Raw genomic sequence first — 16,677 nt, forward strand, 5'->3', positions numbered from 1 at the left:
GGCGGTCCCCCGCACAGCACCTCGCGCGGGCACCGCAGCTGGAACCCCCGGTCCCAGCGCGGCCGGGCGGGTCTGGCTCCCCGCCGCCCCCCGGGGCCGAGCAGGTAGCGGAGCAGGGAGGTGGGGGTGGGGGCGCGGGAGCGCCGGCGGGGCGGGGCCCGCGGGGTAGGGGCGGGGGCCTGGCGGCCAGGCCGGGCCGCGGAGCTATAGGGGACAGAGCGCGCGAGGCGCGTGAAGCCAGCGGCAGCCGCAGCCGGAGCCGGAGCCCGCGCCGGCGCCGCCATGCCCCTGGCCTTCTGCGGCAGCGAGAACCACTCGGCCGCTTACCGGGTGGACCAGGGCGTCCTCAACAACGGTTGCTTCGTGGACGCGCTCAATGTGGTGCCGCACGTCTTCCTGCTCTTCATCACCTTCCCCATCCTGTTCATCGGTGAGCGCTCTGGGCGAGCGGCGGAGGAGGGGAGGGCGGAGGCCGGGAGGGAGGAGGAGGCGCTGCGTCCTGCCGTTCTCCGTGTCCCCTTGCGGGCGGGCGATCGCCGCTCACCTCCCTCCGGGGTTCCCCTGCTCTGTATGAAGCCCCTCGGTCCCTGCGCTCGCATACCCGCGCAGCCCTCACTACTGGGATGTCCCTGAAACCGCGCCAACCACAACGGACGCTCCTGACCCAGGGGACCCCCAAGTTTTGCCACCGTAGGGCTAGAGCCGGAATGGAGTAAGGGGAAGGCAGGGGGTCTCTTTCCGTGCTAGAAAGGTCGGGAGGAGGTCGGGCTGTATTCTCAGAGGCGCTGTGTAGGGAGCCGGGTCACCCCTCCCCCAGGGCACCCTCCTCGTCAGCCGCCACTGGGGCCAGGGAGGAGAGCAGCCTGCGCCTCGGAGGCTGGGATGGAGGCCCTGCGAACCCTCGGGCTGAGCCCGACAGTGGTGGTCAGCAGCCTCCGGAGATCTTGGGATCCCACTCGCCCTGAGCGAGAAGAGGCTCCGCTTCCCCAGCCAACCCCATCCGGGCGCGCGTGTGTCTAGAGTGCAACTTCTCAGGCTCCGTGCAGAGCCCATCCGACTTAGCAGCGACCCCGGAGGCCCCCAGCGCCCTGTTCGAAAACCCTCTGCAGAGCTGGGCGGAACTGCCCGGGAGGTTTTCAGTGCCTCTTTCCTGGGGTCCCCTGAATGTATTTCCCAAGCTGGCTAGCTCTGTCAACTCACTCTGTCAACCCTGCTTCCCCCCAAACCTGTTAATTCCCTCTAATTAAGAAAAAAAGCAAATCTTAACATTCATACACAGCTTTGGGGAAGAAAGGAATAATTGTCACAGAATTAAAAAGAGGAGGATGCTGCAGAAGCAAAAAGTTGTTAGTTACTGACAAAGACAATTAGAAATAGGAAGGAAGCTATGCTCACAGATACATCAAAAATTGTACCAGCATTTACACTGTTGCTCTCAACCAGATGGATTATTTACGCTGTAGTTTGTAACATGAAAAGCCAGATATAAAATGGGTACCTACACATGTGGGCCTCCATGGGTCTGGGCTTCATGCAAAGACATTTAGTTCAAGTGAACAGACTGAGATGTTGTCCTGGGTACACTCCTCATCCCCACCATGGGCCCAGTGCCTAAGCACCTTCCTGGGGTTCTTGAAACCTCCTCCAGGTGAGCCAGGCTTCCCACCTCTTCCTGTGTCTCCTTGCAGGATGGGGCAGTCAGAGTTCCAAGGTGCACATTCACCACAGCACATGGCTCCACTTCCCTGGGCACAACCTGCGCTGGATCCTGACCTTCATGCTGCTCTTCGTCCTGGTGTGTGAGATCGCGGAGGGCATCCTGTCTGATGGGTGAGTGACTCTCAGAGGACTGAAGTAAGCGGGTCTCTTCCAGGGTGCCTCCCGAAAGGCCCAAGGAGACCCCAGCTCACCTGCATTCCATGAGCCGATACGGTTTTATTTGCTAATAAATTCAGCAACAGTTTACTTAACATACATGTGCTGGGCTCTCTGTTCCAGGCACTGGGCACTGAGAATCATGCCCTACCTAGATCTGCATACCAAGACCCAGTGAAATAATCCTAGAATTTATTAGAGTACCATAGCTCCTGTGGATATACTCAGCCTCTCCCACAGACTGCTGGAGTTACCTTCTCAGGGCAAAAATCACTCTTGCTTGAGATCTTTCCTTGGCTCCCAGTTGTTTTCAAGGTCCCAAGTGCTTAGACTGACATCCAGGTTCCTCACAGTTGGCCCTCCCTGTCTCGAGCCTCATTCCCAAAGGCCTTCTCCCCATGCCCACCTTTCCCAGGGCCTCACAGCATACTCTCCACACCTCTGCCACTGCACAGGTCATACTCTATGTTCTCATCTGTATCTATTTGCAAACTCTTTCCCCCTAAGCCAGAAAGGCCTCAGACTTGGAAGCTGCATTTTACTCATCTCTGTATTCACCATGCAAGGCACATGAGAAAGTTCCATAGACTCTTAGTGACTCCTTAAGAGAATAAATGAAATAATCTTGCAAGTAAGTGCTCTGGGAGGATAAAGGAAGGCAGACTGGGCAAGCTTCATGGTTGAGGGGGCTTCTGAGCCGAATCTGGAAGGATGCCTAGGGTTCTGAGGAGCAGAGGAGTTCCAGAGAGGGTGGGAGCAGTGAGGCAGTGCAGCGGGGCTAGTGTGAAACACACCAGAGCTGTGAAGGCTGAGACTTGGACACTGAGGGCATCTCCAGGAAGGTTTCCAACGCCAGGCTGAGCGTTTGAGTTGAATTTTGCAGGCAGTTTAGAAGCGATGTAATCAGCACAGCACTTGGAGGTGAGAACTTGAGGGCAGGGTGGCAGCAGTGAGTAGCTGGAGGTAAACAGCACCTAGGAGGTGACTGCGGTAGTCTAGGTGAGAGATGACTGCAGCCGAAAGGGGTGTGTCAGCAGTTGGGGGTGCAGACAAGGAGGAGGTGAGCAGCCATCGCATTAAAGAAGAATGACTCCCTTTTGGGTGAAGCGGTGATGGAAGGTGGTGGGCATTTGGCTTAAATAGGTGAGGTCCAACCCTTCTGAGCGGGGGTTAGACTATGCCCAGATTCCATTCCTGCCAGCCCTGGCTCCTGCAGGTGGACAGCACGGGGAGGGGATCCCCACCCCCATCGATAGACATACTCCCTCACCCTCCGTTTCCACTGCATCCTGGCTTCAGAGATAATCTCTGTGATAACTGCTTGCCTTGGGCTTCCTCCAAAGCCCAAGGGATGAGCAGGACAAGAATGCATACTGCCACATAACTAGCAGGTGAAAAGTCTGCCTCCCGCCTTCTATCCCAGCACCCTTTCCAAAGCAGCGCAAATGCCAGAGAGGGGAGGGCTGCCTTGTGAGCCCTGGGGCCAGAAGATACTCACTGGGCTGTAACGAACAAAGCAATGGAGAAGAAAACATCATTTCTGTAGAGAAGGTAGACCTCGGTCTTCACCAGCATTTCTGCTATGCTGTGTATCAGCTGTGGGACTTTGGACAAGTCACCCAGCCTTCCTGGGCCTCACTTTCTCTACCTGTGAAATGAGCTTCATAATCCTTGCCTGACCTGCTTCATAGGAGAGTCCAGGATGATATTAGAGCATGGAGAGGATGCAGAGTGCAGAGTGGCAGAGCCCTGGGCAGATAGCACACTCCCAGGATGTGGGAGACTGGAAAGAATCAGACTGGGGACTCCTTCCTGCTGGCTGTTCAACAGACCCCCCCCTGTGTGGGCAGCACCTGTATCCCAAACCTCTCTACGCTCAGTGCAAATCACCATCAGCTCCCCAGGGGGTGGGTCAGTTCCTCAATTGGGCACTTGTCGCCTGGTGTCTGCTGGTTTCCATCTGTAGCCTACACCCTTGGCAGGCAAGCATGAAAGAGGGACATGGGAGGGGAATCAGACTGGAGGAGAAGCCAGAGTCCCTGCCTTCTAACACCCCCAATCCACCCACCCTGGGTTTACAGACTTGCTGGGAAGTCTACAGGGCAGATAAGAGAGGGGGTGTTAAAGCAGTGGTCTTCAAGTATAAGCCTCATTTGGGCTTCCCAGGTGGTGTTAGTGGTAAAGAACCTGCCTGCTAATGTAGGAGACACAGGAAACATGGGTTCCATCCCTGGGTAGGGAAGATCCCTGAAGGAGGGCATGGCAACCCATTCCAGTATGCTTGCCTAGAAAATCTCACGGACAGAGAAGCCTGGCAGACCACAGTCCATGGGGACACAAAGAGCCAGACACGAATGAAGTGACTTAGCACATATGCAAGCCTCTTATAGTGATTAATTCAACCAGTCCATTCTAAAGGAGATCAGTCCTGGGTGTTCTTTGGAAGGAGTGATGCTAAAGCTGAAACTCCAATACTTTGGCCACCTCATGCAAAGAGTTAACTCATTGGAAAAGACTCTGATGCTGGGAGGGATTGAGGGTAGGAGGAGAAGGGGACGACAGAGGATGAGATGGCTGGATGGCATCACCGACTCGATGGACATGAGTTTGAGTGAACTCCAGAAGTTGGTGATGGACAGGGAGGCCTGGCGTGCTGCGATTCGTGGGGTCGCGGAGTCAGACACAACTGAGCAACTGAACTGAACTGAAGTTATAGGGCTTCTTGTCTTCCTTTAAGGATTATTTCTCTGTGGTGCTCTGAATTTAGAACAACCAAAGGTTTTTAGGTTATTTAGAAAAATGTTTTCTTAACATAGAAGTTTTCCCAGACCAGCATAAAGTGGAAAAAGCCCTGTAGAAACTTTTACCTAATTTGTTACCTAAGTTAGTATGTATTATTCAATAAAGCAGCCGAAAATCTGTTTAAATCATGTCATAAAATACTTATTTCAATTATGGTTATTCATTGTCATTTTATCTTATAAAATATTTATTATTTCTACCTTCTACTGAAAACAGAAGATTGTATTTAAACTTATGAAATAACATTTTAGATGTCATTTAAAATCTATGCAGGAGTACAGAGTTTTTCAAAATTCTTTCTTTTTAAAAAATGTTCTATGTATTTCTTTTAAAAATATTTATTTGTTATTTATTTTTCTGTGCCAGGTCTTAGTTGCAGCATGGGGGTTCTAGTTCCCTGACCAGGGATCGAGCCCAGGCTCCCTGCACTGGGAGTGTAGTGTTTAGCTACTGAACTGCCAAGGAAGTCACTTCAGAATTATTTCAAGGAGTACAGAGGCAAGAGTTCTGAAGGCCCCCTGGGCAGGGTGTTGGCTGTTCCCAGTGTCCCCACTAGTGACTGCCTTGTACCTCTTATAACAGTGTGAAGACCTTGTGCTGAGACTATCCACTAATCAAGGCTTGAAGAATATCAACATTTACAGTCTCATTTACCAAGAAATCTGGAAGCCACCTTTTTTAGTTGGTGTGGTGGCTTAGTGATGGCATCAGGACCCCAGCTTCTCTGCATTCTGGTTTCAGGCTAGAAGCTTTGCAGCTGTGACTGCCAAGGCCAGCTTCCCTCTGCTAGATTCTGTAAGCGTGAACCCAGGGAGAGAAGACCATGAGTTTCAAAGCCTGAACACCAAACCCTCGTAGCATCTCCGTGTGAATGCCTGGGCCCCTTATTTAATAGACGTGTTTGGGGTACTGCCAAGCAGAGCTGCCAACATATAGCTGCCATGTGTGTGTTCTGGAGGCCGCACTGCATGCTGCGCCCTAAACACAAGGCCTGGGCTACTCGGTTGGGGTATGGCGCAGCTCACCCACATCTCCTCTCTCCTTCTCTCTCGCCCTCCTCTCAGGGTGACCGAGTCCCGCCATCTCCACCTGTACATGCCGGCCGGGATGGCGTTCATGGCCGCTGTCACCTCTGTGGTCTACTATCACAACATTGAGACCTCCAACTTCCCCAAGCTGCTGATCGGTAGGGAAGCGGGAGGGGTGAGAGGGGGAGGGAATAGGGACTTCCATTTGTTCCTGTGCCAGGCACTGTTCTAGGCACTAGAGGTTCAGAAGTGGAGAAAAATCCCTGCCATTGTGGAGCCTCCAGTCTGGTGGAGGAGACCTACAAAGACAGTAGACAAACAAGTAGTGATGATGCTAAGAAGAACACAAAGTATGGTAAGGGGCAGAGAGGAAAGGCCGTGTTGCTGTCTGTATAGGATGCTTGGAGGAGGCCTCTGGTAAGAGTGGGCACGCAGGCTTTGGGGGGTAGATGTTGCATGCAAATGGCATAGCAAATTCAAAGCCCTTCTGATAGGAGCACACTTGGCAAAGAAGCTGGTGTGGGCCAAGGCAAATGCGGGAGAATGGTTGAAGGTTAGGTCGGGGGCCAGGAGAGGAACAGAAGACTCCAGGCTCTGGGCCTGGGCACCTGTGTGAGCAGTGTATGAGTGACCACTGTGGCAAAGGAGCAGGAGTTGGGGTGTTTAAGCCACACTGAGTTGAAACAGCCAGCTCAAGTATCAGGCAGGCAGATAAACAAGTTGGGCACTCAGGGGAGGTCTGGGGCAGTCATGGCTTTGTAGGTCGCATGTAAAACTTGAGCCCAGATGCGGTAACCTTTAGAAAAGAGAAGGACCCCAGGACCAGAGCCTGCGGCTTGCCAACGCTTTGGAGTGCCCGCTTAGACCTTCTGACACCATGTGGCCGGGGTCCCAGGCAGAAACAACAGTGATGATTGTTGACCTTTATTGAGACTGTATTGTGTGCCAAGCTCAATGCTAAGCTTCCTCCATGCATCATCTCACTTAACCCCCACACTCTCCCTCTTGCACTGTTGCTATCCCTATTTTACAGACTTGAACCCTGAACTCAGAGAGGTTACACAAAATGACAGCGAACACTCATTTAGCACCTTCTATGTGTCAGGCACAATCCTAAGCATTTTACATGTATTAACTCCATTTAATCCTTACAACAAATCTGTGAGGGATTTACCATTATTACCCTCTTGCAGATCAGGAGACCAAGGCTCAGAAGTTAAGTGGTTTGCACTAGTCTCCCCAGCTAGTCAAGGGGTAAAGCCCGGTTTAGAACCCAGGAGTCTGGGACCCAAGCAGACTCTTAAAAAGAATGAAGCTGTGTGTCTAAAAGTCCTCAGACTGTGTTGGACCCGAGGTATAAATCCACAGATCTTCCTCTGTGTGGGGCTCGGTCTGCATGTCTAAGGCCGGGCTGTACATCTTACTGTTAAGCTGTGGTCAGACTGTGTGTCATTAAGTCAGACCATGATTTTTAGAAGTCACAGCATTAATTGACATCTGGAGTCTGGAACTCTCTATGCTAAGCCAGAGACAGCCTGGTGTCATGAGTGGGAAGGTGGTGCTTCCCAAGCTAGTCTCAGGTCTACCTTTCTGGTAAGGTGGGAGCTGCACTCCATCAGGATCGTGCAAGAGATGTCCTCACCCCAGGGGCCCCCATGTGAGTGTTGTTGGGGGATTGAGGGGCAGCAGGTGGAGAGAGGTTAAATACAGGCTTCAGAGAGCCTCCCACACCAGTGTCTGAGGCAGCTTCTCATGCACAGAGACCCCTCCTTAATCGCCAGGCCCGGCTGACCAGTGCCTCTGGAAACACCCTATCTGGGCATCTGGCAAGTTCATTTTGTCATTCTCCGAAAAGCATATAATATTCTCTCCCTAAAGCACAAATTGGGCTTCCCCTGGCTCAGCAGTAAAGAATCTGCCTGCCAATGCAGGAGACACAGTTTCAATCCCCGGGTTGGGAAGATCCCCTGGAGAAGGGACTGGCAACCCACTCCAGTATTCTTGCCTGGGAAATTCCATGGACAGAGGGGCCTGGCAGGCTACAGTCCATGAAGTCGAAAGAGTTGAATATAACTTAGTGTCTCAACAACAACAATGAAGCCCAAATTACCACCCTTGGACAGACCAGTCCTTCTCCAAGGAACAAGGACTAACTCCCTCCATTCCCCTTAGGTAGAGTCTTGCTCTCCGTGGAGCCAGAAGTTCTAGAACAGGGGTAAGTGAAGAGGATGCACCCCATGGGCTGCAGGGCAGTGAGTACTAGAGAAAGAACTGTCCTTCTGTGGAGGCTACGGTCTGGTCACAGGTCTGGAGTCCTGCAGAAAGGTGAACCGTGATGCAGCTTACAGTGTCCCGAGAAGTAACCTTGTTCGCGGACCTGGGTGAGATCAGAAGGTGTTCTATGAGAAAGTCATGTTTGAGTTGAAAATGAAAGGATAGGTAGGAACTAGTTGGGGAAAGGGACAGGGAAATGCTTCAGACAGAAGGAGTGGCATGTGCAAAGGCCCAGAGGCAGAAGAAAGAAAGCACATTAGGAAATCTGGGGTGGGGGAGGGAAGGAGTGCTAGAGGGCAGAGGGCAGAAGGGAGCTGAACTGTGAAGGCTAGAGTGGCAGGTGGGGCAGGACCTTGAAGGCCACCCCACAGGCGTTGGTCTTTATCCCAAGGACAATGGAAAGCCATTGAGGATATGTAACATAAAACTTAGTTTAATCACTTTTCAATGTATACTCCAGTGGCATTCAATACATTCACCTTGTTGGGTAACTGTCAGCACCATCCGCCTCCAAAACTCTTTCATTTTCCCATTAAACAATAACTGTACGCATTAAACAATAACTACCCTCAACCCTTCAAAGCTGGCATTCTACTTTCTATCTCTGTGAATCTGACTACTTTAGGCTCCTAACTTAAATGAGTTAAATCATACACTGTTCTTTCCATATGTGACTGGTTCATTTAACTTTGTTTTATATTCTCAAGATTCACCCATTTGTAGCACGTGTCAGAAAGTTCTTCCTTTTTAAGGCTGAATGACATTCCATTGTGTGTGTCTGTGTGTGTGTATATATATATATATTCCATTGTGTTATCCACATCCTGTTGTATATATATATATTTTATATATATACCATATTTTGTTTTACACTCATCCATCAATAAGCAGTTGGGTTGCTCCCACCTTTTGGCTACTACAGATTATGCTGTTATGAGAATGGGTGTGTTGAGGTCATATTTTGTTAAATATATTGGTCTACAGAGGGCGAGAGGGGAAGTGGGGAAACCCTGAGAAAGCTCTAAAGGTAATCCAGGGGAGACATGATGGTGGCAACCCAGGTGGACAGAAGTGGATGGATTCAAGATAATTAGGAAGTAAAATAGAGTTTGGTAATAGGTAGGATGTGGGGGTGAGGGAGCGGAGAGAGAGGGAAGAAGCGGAGGTAATGAGAATTCAGAGGGGTTTTTCAATTATTTTATTTTTTTAACTTTTTATTTTCTATAGGAGTATAGTTGCTTAACAATGTTGGGGTAGGTTCAGGGGAATTCAGAGTTTAGAGCTCAGCAGCAGCCCCCGTGTTATTCTTTCCCCTCTCCTGTTCCCTCAGACACGCCCTAAGCTTTCACCGAGCGCTGCTGTGTCTGGCCACAGGCTGAGAGCTCAGCACTGTAGGGTAGGGTTGTTGGCTTAGTCCTGGGTCCACCACTAACTCCTTGTGTGACCTTGGACAAGACGCTCAGGCTCTCTGAACCTCAGTCTCCCCATCTGGACAGGAATAGTAAGTCCCTGGCTAAGTCCTAGGGTTCTTATAAAGATCAAATCAGATCATGTCTGTTAAGCATTAGAGGCTAGACCAACCTGAGATGTATTTACAAGTCTGGTCCCAGTAGGAAACCCTCACTAAGGCCTCCAGAGCTTCTGGTGCCTGGGATAGAGTCTGTTGGGAGAGTGTAGGTGTGGAGGCAGGGGTATGGCCTCCAGCTAGGGGATTTCCTTGTGACCCGGAGACCAGACTCAGCTGAGAGACACCATCCAGACTTGAGGACTGGGACCAGAAGCAGACACTCCTGCCCTCTATCCTGATGCTCTCACTCGGGGACCTGAGATAGGTGGCATTCGCCCCTCCCCAATTCAGTGTCTCAACCTAGTTCCCAGCCCAGAGCCAGTCTGAGACAGACCGCAGCTTTTGTCCCCAAGAGCCCACCCAGGGAGGAAAGGCAGGATGATGGTCTTCTTCCCTCTCTGTGATTACTCTAGAGAAGAGCTCAAGGCATTTAGGCTGACCTTATAACATATATAAGATCCCATCTGTCATATATTGTAAACCATATGACTCTAGGGAGTGAGGGGGAAGGCCTGCCTGTGCCAAAGCACTCCCTCAAGGGGGACTTAATCACTGCTCTCTTTTGTTGTCACCAGTAAGCCAAAACTGACTGCTTTATTGGTGGATTTGAATGGGGTAGATAGGAATTTAGAGGATAGACTCTACGAATGACTTCTGATCATTTACGGTCCCAGGTCTGAAATCTGGATATAATAAATATATTAACACCTGATACCCAAAGAGTACCCAGTGTGTGCCAGGCTCATTTTGCTAAATGCTTCCCATACATTGCTCACAACAACCTTTGAGGTAGTAATATTATTATTCCCATTTATGGATGAGGAAACTGAAGCCTAGATGGGTTAAATGACTTTCCCAGGATCATGTAGCTATTAAGTCACAGAATCTGAGCCCAGCGTATCTGGCTGCAGGCCCAGCTCTAACCACAATATGCACTGCCCCACAGGACTCACTTTTTTGTATCCCCCAGTCCCCAGGCTCCCTGAAGAGCATCACTGTGCTATAGTGGGCTCTGGGCGAGGGGGCCCATAGACCTAGGGCTTCACCTTCCCTCTGTCATTAGCTTGCAGTGAGCTTGGGCAGGTCCCCTCCTCTCTCTGGGCCTCAGCTTCCTCATCTGTAAAATTAAAGGACTAGATTGAAGGACTTTTAGGATATACCCAGACTGGGGATTCCACAAGGAAGCCATTATATGGTGGAGCCTACTTGTGTTAGGCGTTAGGCTAGCCCAGTTATGCCACTTAATGGCTGTGTGACCTTGGATCAGTTACTAAACCTTTCCGATTCCTTTATCTGTTTAATTGAGGGTGATGGCAGGACTTTGCTCACGAGGCTTTTGTGAGAAATAAATGAGATATGTATGTTTAAAGTGCTTATTTGACACAGTGCCTATAACTTAGCTAAATTCAAGAAATAATGTCACCATTTTTCTTCTTATTTATTATAAAGGAAAATTTGGCTGACCACCTTGACTTGTAGGACTACTATTATTTCTGAACATGCCTGTCATGAATGTTTTAATGTATGCACATTGCTTCTCTGGTAGCTCAGACAGTAAAGAATTTACCTGCAATGCCAGAGACCCAGGTTCAATCCCTGGGTGAGGATGATCCCCTGGAGAAGGACATGGCAACCCGCTCCAGTATTCTTGCCTGGAGAATTCCATGGACAGAGGAGCCTAGTGGGCCACAGTCCATAGGGTTGCAAAGAGTCAGACATGAATGAATAACACCTTCACTTTCACTGTCTCAAAATTATATACTCTTATATTCACACACACAGACATCTGTCACACTGAGTGTGCTTGGCCACAGGCACACCTCCTCCCTGACACACTTTTCTGTCCACTTGCACACACTTGCGCAGGCGTGAGTCCACACACATCCACATACGTACACACACGCCCTCCGTGCTCTCTCGCCTCTCCCTGGCAGCCCTGCTAGTCTACTGGACCCTGGCCTTCATCACCAAGACCATCAAGTTTGTCAAGTTCTACGACCATGCCATCGGCTTCTCGCAGCTGCGCTTCTGCCTCACAGGGCTGCTGGTGATCCTCTACGGGATGCTGCTCCTCGTGGAGATCAACGTCATCAGGGTGAGGGTAAGCAGGCCCCCCGGGCTGCCACCCACCTTTGGACACACCTGCGCCAGGGCGGGGCTGCTGACCAGGGTCCTGCCCCTGGATGTGGGCCACCACCCTGCTTCTTAGCCAAGTCCTAGAAGGAGTCAGCTTCTTTTACCCGTCCTCAAAAGGAGAGTTGAGGCCAGTGAGGGATGTTTCAGGAGGAGCCTTCCATCCAGCCCAGCAGCCCTCTACCCCAGGCTCCCAGGGGGAAAGGAGGTGACAGCCAAGGCTAAAGGACTCTGGGTTTAATAGGGAGGAAATAAAACTTCAGGTTCTGACTTCTCTGAGTTTGATTTCATTTTTCTTTTTGAGGTGGGGGGGCTTGTTTTATTTTAATGTATTCATATAATTACACATGAATTAGTAAATGTGTTAAGTGTGGCTGCATACATATTTTTTGAGTTTTGGGTTTTTTTAAATCATTTCTGCTTGCCCCCTTTCCCTCTCTGAGATTCTTACCTTCCCCTCCCTCAACCTGTCCCTCCCCAGGTAACCCATATTAACATTCTAGCATGTATCCTTTCATTCTTTTTATTAATATATTGTGCTACATACTTGCATCTGTTAAGGATATCTCCTTAACATAAATAGGTATTGTTTCTTTCAATGTTTGTTTTATAAAAATGGGATCATATTATATGTAGTTTTTTACATCTTGCTTTTCTCATCTATCAGATATCTCTTAGGACTCCCTCCAAGTCTAGTATGGTTAATTTAGTTTTCTTAATGGCTGCATAATATTCCATTGTGTAACTGAGCCATTACCCTATTGATAAGCATTCACTTTGTTGCCAAATTTTTGCCATCACAAATAATGGTGTATTAAACATACTTGTATCTAGGTAAAGCTGCTTCTGTTTCTATGGGAGGGAATCCAAGGAGCAGAGTTGCTGGCTCAAAGGACCTGTGTATTTGAAATTTTAATTGATGTTGCAGATTGCCTTTCAGAAATGCTGTAATCTACCAGCAATGAATTAGAAAGCCCTTTCCTTTCCTTCAACCAGCCATTTCTAATTTGGGCCAGTCTGATGAGTGTGAAGTGCTACTTTAATTTGCATTTCTCTGACTCCTCTGCTTTTAGTTGGTGATTTGCAGGGTACACAAGCTTTCATATTCTCTGCCTCCACTGACCCTCACAGCATCGCTGCGATACAAGTAAAATCCCCTTTTAAGATGAGACATTTTAGATGAGGTTTGTCCAAAGATACCTTGCTAGTTAGTGGAGGGGGCAGAATTCGAACCCAGGTCTCCATGGCTCCACATTCTGCAAACCCTATATGAACATGGTGGTTTCTTCAGATTTGTAGGAGAGAGAAGATGGCATATGGGAGACTCCTGCTCTTGCGCAACCCAACCCAGCCCAGGGGATTCAAAGTAGGACCTCAATGAATATTTACGAGTCAGGAGGCCCTGGCACTGGTGGTCAAGAGGAGTTGGGGGGTCTTTTTCCTGGGAAGAGGCAAATGATGGCCTGACCTGTTAGAAGTCAAGGGTGGGACGACACAACCCCAGATTTCTGCTGGGACAAAGTAGAGGTGATGAGAAGTTGCACTTACCCTTCCCTGGTGTCCCACGTGCCCACAGAGGTACATCTTCTTCAAGACGCCAAGGGAGGTGAAGCCCCCAGAGGACCTGCAGGACCTGGGGGTGCGCTTCCTGCAGCCCTTTGTGAACCTGCTGTCCAAAGGCACCTACTGGTGGATGAACGCCTTCATCAAGACTGCCCACAAGAAGCCCATCGATCTCCGAGCCATTGGGAAGCTGCCCATCGCCATGCGGGCCCTCACCAACTACCAGCGGCTCTGCGAGGCCTTCGATGCCCAGGCGGTCAGTGGGGGCATGGTCACACTGTCCATTCCCTGCCCTCTGGTTTAGCATCACAGACAGGGAGCTCATAAAGCATCAGGTCAAACCCCTGATTGGACAGTGGGGAAACTGAGTCCCGTGAGGGAAAGAGGCTTGCCCTAAGTCACCCAGTGAACCAGGGAGAAGTCCAAGACCAAAGACCCATAGGACAGTCACAGCTGGAATGGTCCTCACGTTTTAGATCACCTAGCCTAACACTTTCATTGTCCATGTGGGGAAACTGAGGCTCTACAGGGAGGTAACCCTACTGGATTTCCCATGTCTTGTGGTCTTTCTTTTGAAGCTCAGTGATTGTACAGGTGGGGATTGTCACCCATTTGGAGAGTAAGGGCATTAGTGGCCTAATCCTTGCAGTAACTCTATGAGTTAGGCCAGAAGGCATCTCCTCAAACCACTGATGAGGAAACTGAGGCCCTGAGAAAGGCCATGACCTCCCCAGAGCTAGCCTACCTCTGGCAGGTGGCAGAGCCGGTCACCTAACTCCCAATCCAGTGCTCGTTCACTGCCTCTGCCCTAGCAGAGGAAAACACCAAGACAGACACAGTGGCATTGGGCTGACATATGCCATGCCCTTGTTATAGCACTATGCTCACCACGCAGTCCCTGCCCAGCCATGTGACCTTGATCCATCACCTGGCCTCAGTTTCCCTATCTGGACCACGTTAGGTCTCTATTTGGACCCACACAACCATGCACTTGGTGGCTCCATAATTTCTTCCCTGAGCCCACCTTTCTGCAGCAGACGTGGCCACTGGGTTTCTCTAGGCAGCAGGAGCTGGGGGTTCCCTGGGAGGCTGGGCCCTGCTGTGAATGGGCCCTCAGCCACTCTGACTCTGTTTCTCTGGGCAGCGGAAGGACACGCAAAGCACACAAGGTGCCCGGGCCATCTGGCAGGCCCTCTGCTGTGCCTTTGGGAGGCGCCTGGTCCTCAGCAGCACGTTCCGCATCTTGGCTGACCTGCTGGGCTTCGCCGGGCCACTGTGCATCTTTGGAATCGTGGACCACCTTGGGAAGGAGAATGGCGTCTTCCAGCCCAAGGTAGGCCCCCAGGGGGAGAGCAGGGCGCCCTGGGCAAGCTTTTCACTCACTAGTGAGAACAGGCAAGAGGTTGATGTGTGTGAGAGTGGCTGCACCGGGCAGTTCCTCACCATGCAGAGCGCTTAGCAATATCTGTCTCTAGGAGATGTCTGCACCTGGTCAGCAGAAATGCTAGAAGGCAAGCTTGTGCCCCTAAAGAATTTATGGTGCCCTACGCTTTTGACTTAGCAACGAAACCGCAGCATACCGTAATCACCATAATACTTCTCTCGGTTATGTCATCATTCCGAAAGTTGCAGGAGGTGTCTAAAGCTTTTATTTATTAGTTTTTAATTCATGCTATCTTAACAGACTCTCGATAACTTTTACGGATCTCTCTTCTTCAGTTTTGTATGCTCATAACACTTGAGGCTCTGCAGGGCCACTTTGGTGGCTGCTGTTGTGGGGAGGAGAGTGGGAAGCCTCCATCTGTAGGGCTTTTTCTCCCTCCACTCCAAATGTTGTTAAAAGCTGCCCCAGTTTTATTAACATGTTAGAACTTCCCATTAAAATTTCTTTTTTAAAAAAGAATCCCGTGTCTTAAAAGTAATTGAAACCCACTGGACTAGATGATACCCAATGGCCTTTCCAGCTCTAAAGATGCTACAGACTGAAATTTGTCAGACAACAGAGACAGGAAATCTTTCTGGGTTTTTTTTTCCTTCCTTGGGGCAGTACCATTCACTCTGGGGGTGAGGGTGGAGTACCTGATTCTTTGTCTGTTTCTTTGCGGCTGCTTAGGTTTGTTGTCGTTCTTCAGTCGCTCAGTCACGTCCGACTCTCTGGGACCCCCGCAGACTGCAGCACGCTAGTACTTCCCTGTCCTTCACCGTCTCCCAGAGTCTGCTCAAACTCATGTCCACTGAGTCGATGATGCCAGGTTTACATGGCCACAAAATGGAAAACTTTTCGCCTCTAATAAGATTCAGAGTCTTATTTCCCCAGCAGGAACATCATTATAACCTTCTAACCACAAATAGACAGTCCAAAAATGATGCAGGTAATTACTGATTAGGGATCTGATTACTAATTTACGACTTCCCCTCGTGTAGTATTATCCATCTCGTGGGTTCCAAAACTGCAGATACCATTTAATTCCCAGGAGGTGCATATGAATTTTTTTCCAGAGACATAATTAATCAGCTGAGCACTTTTGGCCAGGAATATGAGACACTCTAAGTCTGTCTGATTTACTCAGCAAACAATTATTGAGCCATACCATGTGCCAGACCTGGGTAAGACTGTGAGAGTATAGAAACAATGGTTATGATGAGGAAGATGAATAACAACCACTTACTGACTGCTTAATACTTATCCATGTGTTATCTCATTGAATCCCTAAAACAGCCTTTTAGGGTAAGTTTTTTTTTTTTTTTGTAACAGCATTTTGAGATATAATTGACAAACCCTACAACTTATAAGGTAGGTATCTTTAATCCCCATTTTATAGATGAAGAACTTGGGGCTCAAAGAGGTTAAGTAACTTTCCCTAGGGTCTCTTAGCTAGTTAGTGACAGAGTCAGGATTTGAAACCAAGTCTCTTTTACTCCATAGTCTGGGCACTTACAATCATGATGTTAAATTGATTACTATTATCAAGTCTTCATCTCTGGCCTCAAGGAATATGGAACCAAATGGAAAAGAGATATCTAAATAAAACATTTTATGTGTGCTAAGTCACTTCAGTCATATCCAATTCTTTGCGACCCTATGGACCGTAGACCGCCAGGCTCCTCTGTCCATGGGATTCTCCAGGCCAAGAATACTGGAGTGGGTTGCTATTCCCTCCTCCAGGGGATCTTCCCAACCCAGGATCTAACCTGTGTCTCTTAGTCTCCTGCACTGGCAGGCAAGTTCTTTACCGCTAGTGCCGCTCGTGTGTTAAATACTGCTACTTGGAAGTAGATACAAGGAACTGTGGGCAAAGGAGTAATTAACTCAGCCAGTGATCATGACAGCTTCGAAAAGGAGAAGATATTTGAATGGGGCCTTGACAGATGAGTAGGAGTTACCTAGGCTAAGATGGGTAGATTTCTTGTTCATTTAAGGATGTGGGAACTATT

At 49.5% G+C, this 16,677-nt stretch overlaps 1 protein-coding gene across 1 annotated transcript in view; it reads left to right on the top strand.

Annotated features, from left to right (window-relative positions):
- Positions 1–257: 257 nt before the first annotated feature.
- Positions 258–16,677, top strand: part of ABCC8 (ATP binding cassette subfamily C member 8) — an 80,871-nt gene continuing 64,451 nt past the window's right edge. Inside the window, exons 1-6 of the mRNA XM_055548457.1 lie at positions 258–430; positions 1,689–1,830; positions 5,742–5,863; positions 11,481–11,647; positions 13,256–13,498; positions 14,387–14,575. Of these exons, the coding sequence (XP_055404432.1) occupies positions 283–430; positions 1,689–1,830; positions 5,742–5,863; positions 11,481–11,647; positions 13,256–13,498; positions 14,387–14,575 (1,011 nt within the window). The 5' untranslated portion in view covers positions 258–282. The remainder of the gene's footprint in view (positions 431–1,688; positions 1,831–5,741; positions 5,864–11,480; positions 11,648–13,255; positions 13,499–14,386; positions 14,576–16,677) is intronic.

Source organism: Bubalus kerabau, chromosome 15, assembly GCF_029407905.1.
Source record: "Bubalus kerabau isolate K-KA32 ecotype Philippines breed swamp buffalo chromosome 15, PCC_UOA_SB_1v2, whole genome shotgun sequence".
NCBI lineage: Eukaryota > Metazoa > Chordata > Mammalia > Artiodactyla > Bovidae > Bubalus > Bubalus kerabau.